At 48.1% G+C, this 19,871-nt stretch overlaps 7 protein-coding genes across 7 annotated transcripts; 1 reads left to right on the top strand and 6 right to left on the bottom strand.

The window, feature by feature from the left end:
- Window positions 1-337: 337 nt before the first annotated feature.
- Window positions 338-1,831, bottom strand: EV420DRAFT_1521198 (uncharacterized protein). The gene is made up of 4 exons (XM_060472203.1): window positions 1,415-1,831; window positions 974-1,369; window positions 761-925; window positions 338-706 (listed from the first exon to the last, which is right to left on the bottom strand). The coding sequence occupies exons 1-4, from the start codon at window positions 1,706-1,708 to the stop codon at window positions 602-604; spliced, it is 960 nt and encodes a 319-aa protein (XP_060334298.1). The 5' UTR covers window positions 1,709-1,831; the 3' UTR covers window positions 338-601.
- A 636-nt stretch (window positions 1,832-2,467) lies between these two features.
- Window positions 2,468-3,485, top strand: EV420DRAFT_1140288 (uncharacterized protein). The gene is made up of 4 exons (XM_060466026.1): window positions 2,468-3,053; window positions 3,105-3,276; window positions 3,342-3,415; window positions 3,464-3,485. Exons 1-3 carry the CDS (start codon window positions 2,640-2,642, stop codon window positions 3,347-3,349), a joined length of 594 nt encoding a protein of 197 aa, XP_060334297.1. The 5' UTR covers window positions 2,468-2,639; the 3' UTR covers window positions 3,350-3,415; window positions 3,464-3,485.
- Window positions 3,486-4,534: 1,049 nt separating this feature from the next.
- EV420DRAFT_1140194 (uncharacterized protein) lies at window positions 4,535-6,012 on the bottom strand. The gene is made up of 4 exons (XM_060466024.1): window positions 5,534-6,012; window positions 5,106-5,486; window positions 4,887-5,057; window positions 4,535-4,829 (listed from the first exon to the last, which is right to left on the bottom strand). Exons 1-4 carry the CDS (start codon window positions 5,807-5,809, stop codon window positions 4,704-4,706), a joined length of 954 nt encoding a protein of 317 aa, XP_060334296.1. The 5' UTR covers window positions 5,810-6,012; the 3' UTR covers window positions 4,535-4,703.
- Window positions 6,013-6,554: 542 nt separating this feature from the next.
- EV420DRAFT_1140200 (uncharacterized protein) lies at window positions 6,555-7,051 on the bottom strand. The gene has a single exon (XM_060466025.1). It carries the CDS (start codon window positions 6,987-6,989, stop codon window positions 6,648-6,650), a length of 342 nt encoding a protein of 113 aa, XP_060334295.1. The 5' UTR covers window positions 6,990-7,051; the 3' UTR covers window positions 6,555-6,647.
- A 1,457-nt stretch (window positions 7,052-8,508) lies between these two features.
- EV420DRAFT_1745430 (uncharacterized protein) lies at window positions 8,509-10,807 on the bottom strand (the record flags this gene model as incomplete). Its single annotated transcript, XM_060480130.1, has 8 exons — window positions 8,509-8,699; window positions 8,748-8,911; window positions 8,963-9,127; window positions 9,182-9,631; window positions 9,683-9,806; window positions 9,988-10,084; window positions 10,140-10,350; window positions 10,406-10,807. The coding sequence occupies 8 exons, from the start codon at window positions 10,805-10,807 to the stop codon at window positions 8,558-8,560; spliced, it is 1,755 nt and encodes a 584-aa protein (XP_060334294.1). The 3' UTR covers window positions 8,509-8,557.
- Window positions 10,808-11,867: 1,060 nt separating this feature from the next.
- Window positions 11,868-13,434, bottom strand: EV420DRAFT_1745429 (uncharacterized protein; the record flags this gene model as incomplete). The annotated part of the gene is made up of 4 exons (XM_060480129.1): window positions 11,868-12,445; window positions 12,503-12,673; window positions 12,722-13,102; window positions 13,159-13,434. 4 exons carry the CDS (start codon window positions 13,432-13,434, stop codon window positions 12,311-12,313), a joined length of 963 nt encoding a protein of 320 aa, XP_060334293.1. The 3' UTR covers window positions 11,868-12,310.
- Window positions 13,435-16,772: 3,338 nt separating this feature from the next.
- Window positions 16,773-17,843, bottom strand: EV420DRAFT_1140094 (uncharacterized protein). Its single transcript, XM_060466023.1, has 3 exons — window positions 17,599-17,843; window positions 16,859-17,548; window positions 16,773-16,798 (listed from the first exon to the last, which is right to left on the bottom strand). Exons 1-2 carry the CDS (start codon window positions 17,733-17,735, stop codon window positions 16,864-16,866), a joined length of 822 nt encoding a protein of 273 aa, XP_060334292.1. The 5' UTR covers window positions 17,736-17,843; the 3' UTR covers window positions 16,773-16,798; window positions 16,859-16,863.
- Window positions 17,844-19,871: the final 2,028 nt, after the last annotated feature.

Here is a 19,871-nt window from a genome sequence, read left to right as displayed (position 1 = left end):
CAGAGTCCTGATCGCGGCCTTTGAAATTTCTGGAAATGTTAACGCTTCGACGACAACCCTTATCAGTTCTCTGATTCTGTACGTCAGAAGGAAGAGAGTTAGTTTAATTGCATGTTGTACGAAGCACTCCGCTCATCTATAAATAAACAGACGAAGCTCTGGCCAGTGGATCTGGGATGCTCATTTAATGTTGTACCTAGTGATTGATCCAGGGTCATCACTGAAATCCGCGCCGACCTTTTCTGGGCGCGTTCTGCTTAGTTATAGGGCTTCATGCTCCCATGCTACGTGACAGTCCGCCGCATTTTGAGCGTAGACACTTTAGAGCTACTTAAACATACAACGGCGGGAATATTTCGCCTCTGTACTCCCCAATGCCCACGTTATCTAGTACTCCGGTGGAAGAGGCGAGTACAGCACCCTCAGATCCATACAAGATGTCAGTGACGCTTTCGTGCTCTCAGACTAGTCTCTGTCCTAATTTTAGTACCTCTGAATAACTAGTACAAGCAAAATTTCCGACTGTAAGATGTATATTAATTTTGTTATATCACCACCTTGAAGAGGAATCCGCTGGAAATTTCAGTATTTCGGCTGGCGCTCACTCCTCCCGAAGGTCCATCTCCAAGTTCGTCTCCTCGAGAGATTCTTGATGTGAACTTGGCTCAGGAGGGGGATCGGTGGAGCCCACATCTGGATAATTTTCCTATATAAACTGCCTGTGAGCCATAGATCACAGCCTCAGCGTTGCTTTACGTACCTGGATGTTCTCCCACAAAGGCTTCAAGAGATTCTCATGCATCATCTGTACAAATTTCATGAACCGAGTTGCGCTCTTGAACCCCGTGTCCTCAATCTTGTCGAACTGGGAAAGAAATGCCACATGTTCATCAAGAAAATAGGCAGAGTTGAAGCCCCATGAGACCTAGTAATTATGAGATTCAATAGTCAAAGAAAAAGATTGAGCACGAACGACTTGATTCGCTTGATCCATAGAACCATGCCTCCAGCTGATTGATGTACAGACATTAGGAACTGTCAATGCTAGAGAATCGGGAACTTTGCCACGCATTATCTGTACGACAAAGTCGAACTCGAGTGGTTCGATGGAATATGGAAGGTATCTTGAGCATTTAGTTGCATCTTTTGACAATTTGAGTTTGTTCGTTGACGTCTTGTGCTCGGGGGTAACGTTAAATCCAACAAATGACAGCAGGGTATGGCAAATGGCAGTGACAAGCTGTTCGCGTCGGTGCAGTATGGCATTTGAATTCTCTGCTGTGTCTCCTGGATATGGCTCTGGGAGTTCAACCTCGCTCTGAAGACGTCTCATAAATTCAAAGACACCAATCGTTTTCGAGGCTGTAACGTGGAATACAGGTTAATAGACCTCACTCCCAAGGAGAGTACTTATTTTGTTTTCTTGCAAAGCCAGTGGTAGATCAAGGAGATGACCAACGACATCCCACTGGCTGGGATCAGGCAAGGAAGGATAAAACCTTCGTATGCCTTTGACGAGGTGATGATCCGCCCCGACGGCAGAACAGACTCGAATCCAAAGCAAGAGTTGGTTGTCCCATTCCTCAGGAGGAGCATCCCTTCCGAACACTGTACAATATGCATTCCGCACGGCATTGATTGCACAGTCGGGTGGGGGTGGTGCGAGGACAGCGAGAATGAAGAAGGGATTAGAAGCAAGGTCATGCATTAGGTAACCTAAACCAACAATAAGTTCGGGAGATTTGGCAGGGTTTTATGGATTGTTGATTGACGAGGAAGTACGGATCAAGGTGCTTGTCTCAAATAGGCGGGTGGCAGTTAGGAACCATGGTGGCTGTGCGACCCACTCTGCCCTCAACAACGTCGATAATGGTCTTCCGCCATGACATCATCTCCAGGGACGGGACCTCGGACGAGCAAACGCATTTCAAGATTGGAATATGCCTGCCAGGGTGACACGACAAGGACCATTTTCGTTTGCAGACAATCCAGAGCGATAGAGTACTTGTGCGATGGAATCTTTGTTCGATATGGGGCGACGTCTTCTTTGGTATGGTGTAGGTTTCTTGGTACGTTATCAAGAATAGCTACTTTTTGTCTTCTAATCCAGCTGTACAGCTTCCACGATATATATGATCATCAGACGAGCAACCTTTGCCCTATGGCCACCTTCAGCTTTTAAACCCTTCTTTGATCTCCCCTTTTCCGATGACTCTCAAAGCCTTTCCGCAGACTACCATATATCTGGCGTAGCAAGGGCCCATACACTACAGAAATACGACAGCGATGCGTGATCCCTAGCCTATGTCCGTGTTGTATCCCAGCGCTATTCTCGTCCCGGATGCCGCCTCGTAGCGATGATCCTGAGTGTTTGGGTTCGTCATACCAGACCAAGAGCATGGTAGGCCTAGAGGGAGAACACAAACGAGCATCCATTTCCGTGCAGGCGTCCCATTTCCCTGCTATCGAACGTGAACGAGCGTGGGCTTTCCGGAACAGGACTGGTTCCGTGGTTTAGCAAGAGCATATTTGTGCGTTGTACTTTCCCTTTTCCTCTGTGCTGATCGCCACAATTGCCGAGACCTTCGTCCATCCAATGACGGCGGGCGAAACACCTTGATCTGAATCAACCATCAGAGATGCCTCCTGTTACTCCTTTGTTCAATCTCGCCGTCATTGCGCCCTCCTCCTTCTCGCCCTCCAATGCGATTGAAACCGTGCAGAGAGCATACCGCGCGGTATTTGGACGAGACGTCCTTGCCGAGGACAGTGAAAACCATCTCCTGCTTTGGACCCAAATCTGTTCTTCCCCTGGGGTACCCGATAGCGTCGTCGAAGAAATACGAGAGGTCCTACCGTACCTGCCTGATATAACCTGGCGAAGTGTCGCCCGAGTCGTAGGCCTTGACCCCTCACAAGGAAACGAACAGCTACCAGTAAAACCTACGCAAACGCTGTACCTTTCTGATAAGTTTGTCGACGAGCTTCTGTATAACGCTCGTTGGATAAAATACCGACACAAGAAGCGAAAGTATGTCCAACTCGGTTCATTTGTGAGTGTTATCTCTCTTCAGCACTGCCTGTTTATGACTAGTGTGGTGAAGGCCGTCAAAGCAGTACTGGACCAGATGTACTTCGCCCGTGAGGTTTTTGTGGATGAATCTTGTTCCGAATTCGAGGTGAAGATCGTACGCAATGCTGCCCTCCTCATGATGGAATCCGAGCGATGGCCTAACCAAACGCAAATACTTGCTCAGGCCATTGCTGAGGTGACATGTATGCTCCTTTTCAACGTCCAAAGTCCCGCTCTAATCTCATTCAGGCCTGGCGGTGTCGAATAGTCGTCTAGGATATTCATTCCCAATCCACATCGTCATCACGGACCTCTACGAGACGACATTTTATACTTACGATCGTAAGCAGCACTCCAGTTTCTCCAAGCCGATCTCATATCCCCTGCCAGCTTCCGCAAAAAGGTTTTACATCCGAGGACACTTTAGCGTCGAACGTTTTGGCTCCGAGGGTGATATCAATAGAGACCCAACGGAAGTCCAGGAATTGCTGCTTACACGAATGACTGCTGTCCGTCCGTCTACTTGTTTTCTTCTGCCTTCTTGTTTCTTATATTGACTCGGGCCCTAGTCGCACGGGAGTTGTTCTCTTTGTTAATGGAAGGATATCACGACTACGTCCAGGCAAAGATATCCCTTTGCCCTGATACAGAGACAGAAGCATCCAAACGGGCGCTCGAACTAATCGAGGAAGGCCGAACACTCCTGTCAAATCAAAATGGAACACAGGAGGAGCGACAGAACGGCCTAGAAAAACTGAGAACGAGGTGTGCTGAACCTTGAACGTCTGTGGAGAATTTTACTGATTAGCCCCAGTCCAGTGTTCTCGTGTTACCATGGGGAAGCGGAGTGTTCACCGAGGAGGAACTGTGCGCGCTTCAAGAAGAGGTTAGGAGTAGTGCGCGCAATTATGTCTTTTACATGAGTGTACCGTCAGCGCTAGGATGAGCACAAGTCCCAGCAGAAGTAGGTGTTAATAACAAGATAATAAGAATATTTCGTTCGTTGGCTGTCATCAACGAAAAGGCTATGTGTAGGCAGTATGTCTATATACAAGCTCAAAAAGCCGTACCAAAAATGCAAAGCCCCTTCCTCTATTCCTGGGCCTGATTCATCATCGCTTGCTTTGACAGTGGGTATGCTGTACCACGAACGATGAACTGGCCTCTGTGGTAACAGGCATGATTACTCGAAGGGCAGAGCATGTCTTCCCTGACGGCGCATAAAACGTTGTTGAAGTGCATATGGGTGGACGAAACCTGCCCTGGTCCGCGGCCTTTGCTGATGGAATCATATCACTACTAAGTACCTCTCATCTGGATAATCGTCACGGTTTGTATCCTGTAGTACAACGCCAACAAGCGAGTCTATTCCGTGAAGAGCTAGCCTCCATCATTAGGGCGCTTGTACTATATACGTCGCCTCTGCCGTTTCTCTTCCTCGATACGTGGTTCCGTCGGCGCAAAACCAAGACTCCGGCTTTGCGCCGATGCTACATCTGCCACATAAGACAATGCCAATCCTGCCTTGTTCATATGGGTCGTGGTGATGGAGAGGATGTCCTTTGGTGTGATCCGGTCAAAATCATATGTGCTAGTATTCCAGGTAGTAAGATACATCTACTGCTGAATGTCAGACATCCTGCGCCGTGGAGCCGGTGTCCCTCTTTCTAGTCTGTTCCTCTTCTCCGTCGTGCGGGGCTGTCTTGGTGTACTGTTCGTGCGACTTTTGATCGGTGCATACATCTGGAGCTTTTTCCTATATAAACCGTCTGTGAGCCATTGATCACAGTCTAGTTGGCATTCCTCCACGCACCCGGATATTCTCCCACAACGGACCCAACAGAATCTCCTGCATTATCTGCACAAAATCCACGTAGCTAGATGAGCTCTCGAATCCCACGTCTTCAATCCTGTCGAACTGGCCCGAGGACGGGAACACCGTAGGTTCGTTGAAAAAATCAACAAAGTTGATGACACAGCAGACCTACTAGATTTAGCAGGAAGAAACAGAACCTTCACTAAGTGAACGTACAGGATGGGTTCGGCTCTTGACACTGGCATGCTTCCACCTTATCGAGACGAGGACATCGGGGTCGTCTGGGTCTGGAAAATCGGTAATCTGCACGGTGAGAGTGAACCACCACGATGAGTCAATGGAATAGGAGAGGATCCTGGTGGGTTGAGCGGTCTCTTTTGAAAGCGCAAGTTTGTTCGTTGTCGGGTTCTTGTGTCTAGATGCAAGCTCGAAACCGACAAATGATAGTAGGGTATGGCAGATGGCGGTTACGAGTTGTTCACGCCTGTGCAGCACCGACTTATCTCCTGTGCTCAGCTCTGGTCCGGGAAGTTCAGCTGAGCTCTGAAGGTGGTTCATAAATTCGAGAGTATCGATCGATTTGTAGGCTGTAACGTTCTATAAAGGGGATCAATAGAAAACCCTTCCAAGGAAAAGTTACTCACTGTTCGCAAAGCCAAAGGAAGGTCAAGAAGATGACCAACGACGTTGAACCGGCTGAGATCAGGCAAGGCAGGAAAGAACCGTTTTATCGTTCTGACGAGGTCATGATCCACCCCTACGGCAGAGCAGATTTTGATCCAGAGTAGGATTTGGTCGTCCCGCTCGTCGGGAGGGGGGTCTCTTCCAAAGACTGCACGATAGGCTCTCCGTAAGGTGTTGGTCGCATAGCCGGACGAGGATGACATGGTAAGAGTGAACAAAGGCTCCGAGTCGGACATTTAGGTAGGGCCGGTGTAGAAGTCACAAGGTACAAAGAGTAGCAACAAGTCTAAGAGAGCTAACAGATAATGGTTTTTGAGTACGAGCACTTTTGAACGATGGACGTTTGAGACAGTCTCGCCACAAAATCTTACCGTCATATGTCGTCATCAGAGACAGCGTGTAGAAATAGGGGGATCGGCCTGAATCGAAGATTTGATATTGGAGATAGATAGATAGATAACCGGTCGAGGTCCCAAAAAGGAACGCCGGGGCTCTGTGCCGACACAAAACGTGTCACAGACTACACTCCCTCATGCCGCTGTGATATCCTCAGTTGCCAGCCAAGAACGTCTCACGGATTTGAAAGAAATGCAGGGACAAGTGAACGCAATATCATAGGGAACAACGAGAATACCACATGTACTATGTGAACCACAAATGTGGAACGACTGAGAGCAGATGATGGGAGAAGCTGAAAGGCAAACCGTCCCGGCTAGTATCAAATTGTATTGTTGGTTTACATGCACTGTTTAGCGTCTTAGTAATCAGGAGAAGGACAGACATTGGAACGGGCAAGACAATTGCAGTGCGGGAATGGTACCTGCGCCGTATACGAGAGACTAGAGTGCATTGGACCTCGTCGTGGACGATAAGGACCGGTGGTAGCATATGGAAAGCGTAGAGCACCGTGATTTCTCTACGTGGCTTGTCAGAAGGCTATGGTGGTCCAGTAATGTGATGCATGTGCGAATAGGTCAACCTTGCGAACGACGAAGATAGCCGTACTCAAGAGCAGACGGCTATACGCGCCATGGCAGGGTCTTTGTACAAACGTCTGCCAGTAACGGAGCGATATCACGACAGGGTCATTGTACGAACCCCCGCCGAAGAAAACACGCAGTGACAGGGTCTTTGTACGAACCCCTGCCAGCAACAGAGCAATATCACGACGGGGTCATTATACGAACCCCCGCCGAAGAAACACAGAAGAAGAAACAGACGTGGCGAAGAGAGACTTTGAGTAGGAGGGAAAGGAACAGCGAAAACATCGAAATTCGAGGGTGTTAGAATGGTGAGAAAGAAAGTTGAGTAAGTCAGAGAGAAGTGACTGAAAATGCGCAAAGTCCTACCATCGAGGACATGATGGCAAGTACACAGATGTTCTCCAGACTTGGTGGACCACCAGTAGTGCAACATCGGAATAAACACGCTGTGATCTCTCCAAGAAAACAAGAAAGCCCCTCCAACATCGCGGCTCGCCTACAGGCCGGGATGAGAAAAGAGCACGAGAAGAAAGTTGAAGCATAAACGCACTAGGGCTTGTAGCACAGTGCCCTCTCTCCTTCTAGATGGGGGAGAATCGACCGTAGTGGTAAAAAAGCGAGTTGCATGATCCATTGGAAAAGAGAGAAGGTTGGAAGGATTATGCATTTATGCGTTTATGGCTGACGAACAAAACGGACAGATACTTGTGTGGTCGCTTCCCTCACATCCCGACTGAGGGGTGGCTAGGTGACGGAGGGTCTTGGCAATGGCATCTACACTCGCCACAAAGTTATGCTAACTCTCTCCCTGTGACAAAAGTCTCCTCCAAGACCAGAAAAAACGGCACAAGAAAAGGGCTGCTCGTCTGTACAATCGAATTAGAACTTGAAGAGAAAAAAAGCAGATACTAGCATGGGATATGCAACAAGAAACTCGCGCGATGCGTGTCAAACAAGTCCACACCGGCCTAAAGGCAACGGATTTTCCATCGGGAAATGCTCCATCTTGTCAGACCGCGTCTCTTCATTCCTTGGCCGAGGACGGACAAGGCGCGACACTCGCAAATGTCTGGTGCGACACGACAAGAAATCTTGCTGCCGCTGAGGCATCCATTGACGCTTAGTAACCACCCTGCGCTCACCGCAGTTCCTCGACACACAAGGTAATCCTAACGTTACTGAGGGCCGTGGGCCATGTCATGGTGAGATGGGAGTTGAGGATGCACAGCCACAATTCTCTTCTGCCTGTTATACCACCACCACTTGAAGCTTGCCATGATAAATGTTCTGGATTCTTCACGAAATCTCCTTCGTTGTCTGCATCTGATGCTATCTTCTGGTTATGGAAGACCAGATCTCGCTTTACATCCTTCTCCCGCTCAAGTCGTGTAAATGTAAATCCTCGTTGTCCAACATATAGGTCTCGACGTGCATTACAACAAGCCCTCTGACTGTCAAAAGGCCTTCCACCCAGCCTGCCACGGTTTCTCCCTTGATCACAAACAAATGTCAGCTCGCCAGCTACTCCTTCCATCTTCGGCGCACCCCGCGAATCGAGTCCTCGTAAGGGACGGTATTGGAAAGCAAGAAGAGGCTCTTGGATCTCAATTTGGAGGTCCAGGCCAAGGCAATGGGGAAATCACGCTTCTCGCTCCTTGAGTTGGGTTTGCTGGCATCGGTCTGATGGGATATGTGTAGAGCGTACATAAACATATAAAAGCTGTATTTTTTCCCCTCTTGTGTGTGAAAGAGCAAGAGATATCTTCCCAAATGATTGATTTGTCCCGCTACTAAACTTATATTACCTGTCGAAGCGAAAAGAATATGACATCATTGGTATCCGTCTAGATGTGCTTCTCATAGAGGATGAACCTTGGGCTTGATCAATCTCGTAGTTGAGCATCAAGGGAATCTTTGTTAGATGCAAATATACACAGATTGTTTAACATCTACTGCTATATCCTATTAATTATCACCTCGGGGAGGATCGGGGTTGCCAGGTCAGGCAGCCCCCTCGTGTTCGAGGCGATCGGCTCGGGTGACCGGTTCAACATACTCGTCGTGAAACTTGTACCCTTCTTCATCTTGCTGGAGTACTTCCTCTTCTGAGAAGATCTTGCTGTCCCATATCGGTAACCGGACACTGGTGCAATCTATTAGCAATTAGTGAAGCTTATGAGGTTCGGCCTACCTCGCGTGCAATTTTTCCATACCACGGGCTCGCTGCTCCTGTGTGGAGTCTGGGTTTGACAATAACATTTTGGCCTCCTCGACGAGTTCGAGGGATCGTTCGTACAGCTTCTTAGAATGAGGGTCGTCTCCGGGGTCAGCGGAGCCGACCTCCCTATAGTTGTTCTACGTAGACTGGCTGTAAGCGCAAATCAGTTTCCACATTAGTTTACATACATGGATGTTCTGCCACAATGGCTGCAATAGAGTCTGCTGCATCATGTGTACAAACTCTTTGTACAGAGCTGGGTTGTGAAACCCACTGTCCTCCACCTTGTGGAACTTGGAAGGAAACAGCATATGCTCGTTGAGAAAATGAGCAAAGTCGAAGCTCCATACGACCTAGTACTAGATATAGTAAAAAAGAACTTCAAGATGAAAATTATTAACACATACAGTTCGGTAAGCCCGTGTCGCTCGGGCCACTAAACTATTCTTCCAGCGTATTGATACGAGGACATTGGGATCATTCTCCTCGGGATCAGGAGCGCTCGCTTCAGATTCGCTAGAATCAGGAACTCTACGAATAATCCGTACGCAAAGTCTGAATTGTAGTGGCTTGATGGAATAAGTAAGGTGCCGAGTCGCGCGTTGAGATCTATCCTGGGAAAGTTGAAGTTTCTTCTTTGATGTGAGGTGTTTTGGGGCTATGATAAACCCGACGTGCGATAGGAGGGCGTGGCAGATTGCTGTCATGTGCTGTTCACACCGGTGCATCTGATTCGTTGCTTCTGCTGTCGAGTCTTCTTCAACTTCGATAGGTCCTGGAAGCTCTGCATTGGCGCGAAGAATCTTCGTGAATTCATTGTCCTGGAGGGCATGAATTATTTTTGACGTTGCAATGGGCTATAAATGTGATACAAGTTAACGGAAGGCATTTGAATCTGAGGTATTTACCTTTTTCAGAGTTGCTGGTAGCGCTAACTGGTTCAATTCTTCCTTGATGTATTCAGTATATCCCTCCACCACCACGGAAAAGAGCGACCGTGTCACTGTATACGAGCCATCAAGATAAGAAGTGCTACAACAAAGGGGGTCTTACAAACAGGGACCATTCGAAGGAACGCTTGTATGTCTTCTATATCATCAGTATGCGCGAAATCTGCACATTGGAGATTTGTTTGTATGTTTAATGTTTCTGTCGATGCTTTACAATATAAGACAGGCTTAGACACAATGATGCAGTTGAGAATTTTGATTACTCATGGTCCCATGTATACACCGCTGTTTCTTCGAGGTCGGTAGTGATGGCGTGGATAGGAAATGTGTATCCTAGGAAGCGATTGTATTGTTCTACACCTAAAGAAGATCATAAAGTCACATAGAGATTTGTTCATACTAAAGGGAAACATACAAGTAACCTCAGCCACCGCCTGGGCGAGGACCTTATGATTGGGATCCCCCCTTATAAGCTTCTTGAATTCTGCGACGAAGATGATAATTTTATTCTTGATCCTTAACTCGACTTCGACAGATCCGCCGGATGACGTGTTGCTAGCAGGCAAACGCTCCTCTGATGTGTCGCGAATAACACCCCCAAACACTTTCAGGATTGCCCTAATAATCTTTCCAGGCATCCCGGTCAGAGGCAGACATGCATATGATAGAAATTTTACTCACAAAAGATGCTAATTGTATATGTTGTCTTTCATTTTTGTGCTCTGTAGGATGGCCGTATGCCAGGAGAGAGGTCCTTGCATCATCAAGCAAAGTTTTGATGAAGCTGTGTGGTAGGTAGAGGTTTTGGATGGGTTTTCCTGAAAATTGTTCATTGCCACGTAAAGGGTCTAAATTGAGTTCCTTAGTGACGTCTTCCCAAGTGACCTTGGATAAGGATGGCAAAGCCTCCCGTAGTTCATCGATGAGCTGCCCATTTATGCCAAGGCCCTTACAAGAACATCTCCACATGAAGTAGGTGTTGTCTTTATCCTGTGCGGGAGGTTCTTTCCCACAAGCGATGACATAGATTCTTCGCAGCTTTTCGTTCTGAGCGGCATCGACTTCAGCTTGTGTTGGTGCCATGACAGCGACAGTGAAAAAGCAAGGAAGCGGAGTCACACATCACGAAGCCTGTCACACCAGTGGTAAGTTTGAGAGCTAGCAGCTGAAGAATTTAAGTAGTTTGAGGACTCGAATTTCCGCACTCTTGAGAATGGTGATCGTACTTGACAACATCCGGATCAAAGTTGTAGCTTATATGTTTGATGGCCGCAACAACATGCCGTCATATGTCGTCATAGGAGACAATATAAGGAAAAGGTGATCGGCCGGAACGTCGGCAAAGTCTGATCTGTAGAATACAGATGCGCATCGGCAGCACCATTGTCCTGTACTATGAGGCTCGGAACATTCCAATTTTGATCAGTAGAACACTTTGCTTTATTCCATGTTAGATTTTTTCATCTCTTATCGCAAATATGCAAAGACCGAATCTGAATGGAAAGATAACAATTTCTCTATGTAGTATGTACTAGGTTCTACGAACGCTCTTGGCTACTAGTAACAAATTAAAACTCAGTAGAGTCAGCCATGGATAGAGTCTTAGGTAAAAATCATATCCTGCCGTATACATTTAATTCAAAGTCGTGAGGACGACCTGGCTGACTGTTGTTCGAGTGTAGCTTCCTCTCTTGACACCACACTTCCAACCCATCAATACAACGGTATTGGGAACGTCTGGGTCTGGAAAATCGGTAATCTGCACGGCAAAAGTGAACCGCCACGACTCGTCCTAATCGATAGAATAGGAGAAGATCCTGGGGGGTCTGGTGGTCTCTTTTGAACTGAGCGCAAGTTTGTTCGTTGTCGGGGTCTTGTGTTTAGACGCAAGCTCGAACCCGACAAATGATAGTAGGGTATGGCAAATGGCAGTTACGTGCTATTCACGCCGGTGCAGTACCGACTTATCTCCTGTGCTCGGCTCTAGCCCTGGGAGTTCAGCTGTGTAGGTAGCACATATTTTATGTTACGTGATTAGCAACGCAATTGTCAGGAACCAGTTCATAGAATATTTGGTTTTTCTCCATAGTCAATGGATTGGTGGTATGCGTAGGGGATGTATTTGATTGTCCATACAGAAGCTGTACCAAAAATGTGAACACCCCCGCTGCTTCCATCCATGACGCGTAGTCCAGCATCGTTTGCAAACGAAAGGGAGAGAAAGTGTGCACCTCTCATCTGTTACGGTTTGCATTCTGGTGGTATAACACTTTCAGGCCAATGACCCCGTTTATTCCATGACGAGCTAGCCTCCGTCGTTGTATGTGTCGTCCGGTGAACTGTCCCCGCCGTTGTTCTTCCTCGTCAGCGTAGAACCACGCTTCTAGTGCCAGACTCTGGTTTCGCAACCAATGCTACATGTACCACATGAGACAATGCCAATCCTGTCTTGTTGACTAGCTTGGCAGATGGGTCGTAGCGATGGACAGGACGGTGCGGTGTGATCCGCTGGTCAAAATCAAATGTGTGCTACTAGTATCGAGTAAAATTCCAGGCGGTAGGATACATCTAGGCTACTACTCAATGTCAGACATCCTCCGGGTGCATCGTGGAGCCTGTGCCCCTCTCTCGCAACGTTCTGGTTTGCTCCTGTAGGTCTGTCTGGGTGGATTGTTCGTGCGAGCTGTGCTCAGCAGGGGGATCCACATCCTGAGCCTTTTCCTGTATAAATTGCCTGTGAGCCATTGATCATAGTCCAGTTGGCATTCCTCCACGCACCCGGATATTCTCCCACAAAGGCCCCAGCAAACTCTCCTGCATCATCCGTACAAACCCCACGTACTCCGCTGAGCTCTCGAATCCCACGTCTTCAATCCTGTCGAACTGGCCCGAGGGCGGGAACGCCGTAGGTTCGTTGAAAAAATCAACAAAGTTGATGACACAGCAGACCTACTAGATTTAGCAAGAAGAAACAGAACCTTCACTAAGTGAACGTACAGGATGGGTTCGGCTCTTGACACTGGCATGCTTCCACCTTATCGAGACGAGGACATCGGGGTCGTCTGGGTCTGGAAAATCGGTAATCTGCACGGTGAGAGTGAACCACCACGACGAGTCGATGGAATAGGAGAGGATCCTGGTGGGTTGAGCGGTCTCTTTTGAAAGTGCGAGTTTGTTCGTCGTCGGGGTCTTGTGTCTAGACGCAAGCTCGAAACCGACGAATGATAGTAGGGTATGGCAGATGGCGGTTACGTGCTGTTCACGCCTGTGCAGCACCGACTTATCTCCTGTGCTCGGCTCTGGTCCGGGAAGTTCGGCTGAGCTCTGAAGGCGTCTCATAAATTCGAGGGCATCAATCGATTTGTAGGCTGTAACGTTCTGTAAAAGGCAATGAACAGCCTGAAAAACTATCCAGACTCGGGGAGCGTACTCACGTGTCGCAAAGCCAATGGAAGGTCAAGAAGATGACCAACGACATTCAACTGGCTGAGATCAGGCAAGGCAGGAAAGAACCGTTTTATCGTTCTGACGAGGTCATGATCCACCCCTACGGCAGAGCAGATTTTGATCCAGAGTAGGATTTGGTCGTCCCGCTCGTCGGGAGGGGGGTCTCTTCCAAAGACTGCACGATAGGCTCTCCGTAAGGTGTTGGTCGCATAGCCGGACGAGGATGACATTATAAGAGTGAACAAAGGCCCCGAGTCAGACATTTAGGTAGGGCGGCAATTGGGGACAGTGAAAAAAGGAAACTTGAAGGAGCAGAGCCGCGTCACGAAGGTTTTTTCACGCTCCTGTACCTGGCGACAAGTCTAATAGCTGATGATTTTGGGGTGGTTGAGCACTTTTGAACGATGGACGTTTGTGCTTTGAAGACAGTCTCACGTTTGATACAGTAGCCGCAATATTACGCCGTCATATGTCGTCATCGGAGATAACATGTTGAAGTTGAAATAGGGGGATCGGCCTGAAGGGTCGAAGAAGATTTGATATCGGAGAAGAGGCTAAAATGCGTAATACCATTGAGGACATGCTGGTAAGTTTCGAGAGTCTTGGTAGACATTCGGTAATGCAACATCGGAATAAACACGCTGTGATCTCTCCAAGAAAGCCCTCCAACATCGCCTGCAGGTGAGCATGAGAAAACGATGCAAGAAAAGGGAAGCATAACGCACTCAACACGGCGCGCGCATTTGGATGAGTAGGGAAACCTGAACATCCCCCCTCATTGGTACTAAGGACCAGAAGCACCCCTCTCTCCTTCATGGTTAGAGAAGTCGATGGAAGGAAATAACTGTGTATTGGTCGATCGACGGAGTTCGGCCACATAGAACGCACAAATCAAACGCCATGCGCCGAGAGGCATGAAGAGTTTGCTGCTAGCAAAAATATAGAAGAGGAGATACGTAGAGGGCACAAGGGCTAGGTAGATGACCGCTAATACTTCATCCAGCAGCCCTAGTGAGAGATTGACAAAAATTTGCCCGAAGAGATGCGTATAGTCAGATAATCTGGATACGCAGCAACAAACTCGCGTGACGCCAAAGAAGACATGCCTAACATTCATTCGTGCTGCAAATATTGTCTTGTCCGTCCAAAGTTCCCGTGATTCTATATCCCCTCGGGCATGTAGTTGTTGAGGTGGTAAGAAGCGAGTCGACGGACCACCGACCCTTCCCACGACCTCGTTCAGGAACGCTGCATAAGTGAAAGGTTGGGGAAGGCGTCGGTACCCTCTCTCCTTCTAGATGAGGAGAATCGATGGTAAAGAAGTGAGATTGGGAAAGGAAGGATTATGCGTTTATGGCTGACGAACAAAGCGCAGACAGATACTTGTGTGGTCGTTCCCCGAGTCATGGGTGACGGAGGATTTTGGCAATGACATCTACATTCGCTAGCTACCCTACACGATCATGAGAGGGCAGTCCAAGAAAAGGAAAGCGTGCATCCCGACATGCGCACGCCAGTGGGGGAAAATGCCATTGGAAGACGTTGGCTTGAACGTCCTCCCCCGCTAAGTTCCGGAAACGGGCGCTAGATCTCTCTTTCTCCCACACGCCAGGAGAAGCGCGTTGGGGGGGTAAGGGAAAGAAAAGATTGTTCGCATTGGTTGGTGGATGGAGTGAGGTTGTTGTTCGCCAGAATACGTATGTAGCTTCTGCCTCATTCCTTTGAGCCGATTTCGCATGGTAAGCGACAGAAAATTTGCCCGAAGAGAAGGGCTGTTCGTCTGTACAGTCGAATTAGAAAAGTGCAGATACTACGCACCAAGAAACTCACATATGCAACGCGTGTCAAAGAAGACGTATGGCCTCACACTGACATAGAGGGTAACGACCACTCTATAGCGAAGGGCTCCATCTCATCCTTTCATTCGTGAGCGCAGGGGTCGTTACGAATCGCCTGGATTGCATTATGTAGCGTCAGCAAGAGGATATGTCGTGTCGCATCAGACATACCCAAATATACGCATCTGTTTGAGGTGCTGTGGTTCCATATCCTTGTTTTGGGTGTCATTGTCGACGTTGTTGAGGGTGCGTAGTCGCACAGAGGTCGTGATGGTGGTGGTGGTGTTACCGGCGTCAGGTCCCAATAAGGAACAGCCGGGTCCACAGCTCTGACATGTCGAACCATGCGCTGTGGCTGCGAAGGCTCAATATACCGTTGTAACCACACTATTGAGTGCGTCTCGCGGGGTAGAGGTGAGAAGGGAGTTGAAGGTGCACAGCCACCATTCTCTTCTGCCTCTGACTTATTTCGGCAACCTCGGCATAATTCGGGCCTTGATGCCTTTTCCATCCGCCTGTTTTCAATAGTTCTTCGTCTTTTTAAATTTCTGAAAATCTTGTGTCGCTCAACCATTATTCATATTATCGTGTTTTAACAGCTACGACTTCGACTCTCAGTACTCAGTACTCAGCACCCAACTTTAGGCTTCAGAATTCTGTTACCGCCGGTTTTTTTTTCGCTTCGCCGTCATTCTCCTTGTTCAGCCTTCTCCTTCAGAGTCTCATTGTGCATCGTTCGCTCTCTTTCCTATTATCCCGCTACTATACCCACTTACATGCTCTCAGGGCTTGCCAATACTGTGTTGTACGGCATCTTACATTTGGTATTTGTCCTCCAAAGTTTCGTCCGCCGTTCTTGCTGAGTCGGTCTGTTGCCTTCCTTCTAGCGCATGCTACTGCGAGTACATTCTTATCACTCTGAAGATGCTCTCTTTTTGAACAAAGCTTTATCCTGCCAGAAGCAGCTGTTAATGTCGCCGCCGATACAGTCATCCGTCTCATCTAACATCCATTTATCGAATGCATCGTCTGAGAACTATCTCTCGAAATGTATGTTGTATGGGTCTCCAAGACCGTCAATCAGACATGCTGTTGGAGGAGGATATAGTTATCCCTCCTAAGTCGCGTTGTGAGTCTTTTGTGCATTTATGACGTGTGTTTAACTTATGCCAGCATATTGTTCACCAATAACAGAACTTTCCTAGCAATTATTGATTGTCCCTTGAATGGTGATGACCATTTCTTTAAGCTGGATTTCTTCATTGTCCCTTTGGCACCCGAAAAGTCTATCCGCTTCATCGATCTGTGCTCCATAGTGAAGAAATCTACCCCACGACTATACCTCCGCCTCCCCGAATCGATCTACGTAATGAGGCTTTCAAGCGGGCATCGCGAAAGTCCTTTCTGGGAACATCAATGTCAGCGCCTGTCCTTATTAAGGACCCAATAACTCTGCTTGGAAAATCGCTAATGCGTAGCTGGATCAGACGATTCGGATTGCCTGAAGATCACGTAAGGAAAGTGTGGGAAGAGGTGTCCTGGAATGATAACACAGGAAAGCACCCGCAGTGCGTCTAACACGAGCATGAGAACCTACGAGAAGGGTCAAGCAGAAATCCGTGCCGAGGATGGATATCGATGGGTACGAGCCCCCGTATTTGTCCATCACGCACAGGTTTGCGAAGCTATCCAAGCAAGGGAGAGAAGGAAGTGTTGGACCGAGACCTACATGATACATCCTTGATGCCTCTAAGCACAGGCAAGAATTTGTATTTGGCTTGATGAGTGCCTATATTTACGTTTGTTATTTACACGTTTAAACATCGAATATATGATAAATAGACAGGACCTATTCTACGACGCTCCAGAAGAGGTCGCCGCTTCTGGGTTAGAGAGGATCGGAGTGAAATTGCACCTTGACTGGTTTACGGTGGAAGTTAGTGGCGGAAAGTGGGACGAATTCGCCGCATTAGAAGTGCCGTATGAAGGTGGCCCGGGGATAGAGACGTTTGGAGTGAAATTACACGCTATCTGAACAGTATGCACTGCGGAAGCTGCATTGGCGCCGTTATATGAAGGCGGGGAGGAGATATTCGGAGCGAAATTGCATGCATACTGGATTATAGAGTTATTATTCGTCGTGTTGGCACTACTGAATGGAGGTAGGGCTGAGATGTTGGGAATGAAGTTGCACTCCGTTTGGGATGTAGTAAAAAGTGATGATGGCAGTAAGAAGGAAGCTGACGGGGACGCCTCGCTGCCAGGCAAATTAGCCGTGCCAGATGTCCCCTCAGTTCTATTTTGCCTTGAAGATGTGTTGGAGGGGTCGGTGCACCTTACTTGGGGTATAGTACGCGGAGATGCAAGCTCTGGATCTTCTATCTCTTCAGAGGATTTATCGAATCGACCCGTACGACGATGTGCAAGAACACAACGCTCGACCTCGCCATGAACGTTCGCTAGTGGGCCATCTCCGGATGACCTTCGAACGCTGGTAGCTCGAGCAGGTTGTGACAGTAATCCTGTATTGGTTTCGAAACTGGCAAATATAAGTTTCTCTGTTAAGCATGGAAATTGGTACATGCGCACCCATCTTGGTAGTTCTCATCAACTCGAACATTTCTCTCCGTGGAACTTCTGATATCGTGTCCGTGTCCTCCTTCTGATGTACAAGTAGTTGAGGCACCGTTAGAAGCCATTCTGGAAATGATATATACATGTGTCATGACCAGGATGCACCTCTGAATAGTAGCGCGCACATACCGATCGTCCTCGTCCACTCGAACTGTATTCGGTTGGTCTCCTCGGACCGTCAAAAAAAGAGACGATATGAATAAGAAATGTACCTACAGGACCTGTGTGTTGATAACTCAGGATTTAAAACTGCACTGTCTAATAAGGATCGTGAGGATTGGAAGGAAACAATCCACAGTTCGCATGAACTTACTTGGTGCCACGGTCAACAGGTTACCATAAGGTGGGGGCTCACCGGATTCTACCTTTTTGGCTGCCACGAGTTTCGTTAACGGTTTAAATTGGGTGGCTTCTTGAACGATGTCGGTTGGCATCGACGACGATGACCCAAGCGACCCTCCGGCGGCATTAGATCGTGGGTCGGACAGGCGTGTGATTTGTTTTTCCTGTGGAAGCGGTGGTGAAGGCATGGCTAACGAACTTTGGACAGGCAGAGGATTTTTGAGTGTCAGAGACTAGCTCAATAACCCTCAAGTGATCACAATGATGGCATGGAAGAAAAAATATGCTCAATCAACTCAGCGCTAAGAGGTGGTGGTTAACAATTGTTACAGCCCGGCGCCTACGGCACCGTTCCTTAATACTAGCCTAGACCCGATTCGTAGTCGCTATGTGCAAATTTTTGATGAATGATTTTCTGCAGCTCTTACCTACCATCCGTATCCTTTAAAAAAATTATGAGCATATTTCTAGGTATTCTTCGATGCTGTGGTAAATATTAAGGGAAAATCTGTAGAGTAGAACAGATGTCGGGCGGTGGCCGAGGTGGAAGGTAAAATTTCATCACAACGAATGTCATGCCCAAATTGGAAGTCCGTTGTGATTAGAGTTTCCTCCAATACCAACATCAGGCTAGGGCGGCACAAGAAAAGGAAAGCATAACGCACTCAAACCTGCATCCCGGCATGGCATGCGCATTTGAATGGGGGATAGCCTGGATACCTTCCCTCCTCGTTGGTACTAAGGACCAGAAGGAGCCCTCTCTCCTTCATGGATAAGAGAAGCCGAGGTCCGCGCTGGAGTCCCGTGGTTCTATATCCCCTTCCTTCGTAGCAGAATGTCGGAGGTGGTAAGAAGTGAGTCGATGGACTATATATTTCTACTGACCCCACCACGAAAAAGTTGGGGAAGGCGCCAGAGTCCTCCTTTCTAGATGGGGAGAATCGACCCGTGGTGGTGGTGGTAAAGAAGTGAGGGTGCATGATAGAAGGAAGGATTATGCGTTTATGGCTGACGAGCAAAGCTCAGACAGATAATTATGTGGTCATTCCCCAAGTCATGGGTGACGGAGAATTTTGGAAATGACATCTACATTCGCTAGCTACCCTACACGGTCATGAGAGGGCAGCACGAGAAAAGGAAAGCGTGACGCACTCAAGTTTGCACCACGACGTGCGTGCGCCGGTGGGGGAAAATGCCACGGAAGACATGTACAAAGCTTGGCCTGAACGTCCTCCCCCGCAAAGTTCCGGAAACAGGCGCTAGATCTCTCTTTCTCCCACCCGCCAGGAGAAGCGTGTTTCGGGTGTAAGGGAAGGAAAAGATTATTCGCATTGGTTGGTGGATGGAGTGAGGCTGTTGTTCACCACAATACGTACGGAGCCTCTGCCTCATTCCTTTGAGCCGATTTCGCGTGGTATGCGACGGAAAATTCGCCTGAAGAGAAGGGCTGCTCGTCTGTACAGTCAAATTACTAGAACTTGAAGAGAAAAAGCAGATACTACGCACCAAGAAGCTCGCATACGCAACACATGTCAAGGAAGACGTATGGCCTCACACTGACCTAGAGGGTAACGGACACTCCATAGCGACTCGTCTTGCAGGGAGGTCGTTACGAATCGTCTGAATTGCATTATGTAGCGTCAGCAAGAGGACATGTCGTGTCACACCAGACATAGGTGCTGTGGTTCAAGATTCCTCTTTTGAATGTCATTATCAATGTTGTTGAGGGTCGTGATGAATATGTAGTCGCACAGAGGTCATGGTGAGAAGGGAGTTGAAGGTGCACAGCCACCATTCTCCTCTGTCTGGTTACCACCACTACTTGAAGCTTGCTATGATGAGTGTTCTACATCCTTCGCGAAATTTCCTTGGTTGGCTGCATCTGA

Source organism: Desarmillaria tabescens (assembly GCF_030435595.1).
Source record: "Desarmillaria tabescens strain CCBAS 213 chromosome Unknown EV420scaffold_8, whole genome shotgun sequence".
NCBI lineage: Eukaryota > Fungi > Basidiomycota > Agaricomycetes > Agaricales > Physalacriaceae > Desarmillaria > Desarmillaria tabescens.
This window is presented reverse-complemented; position numbering and strand designations above follow the sequence as displayed.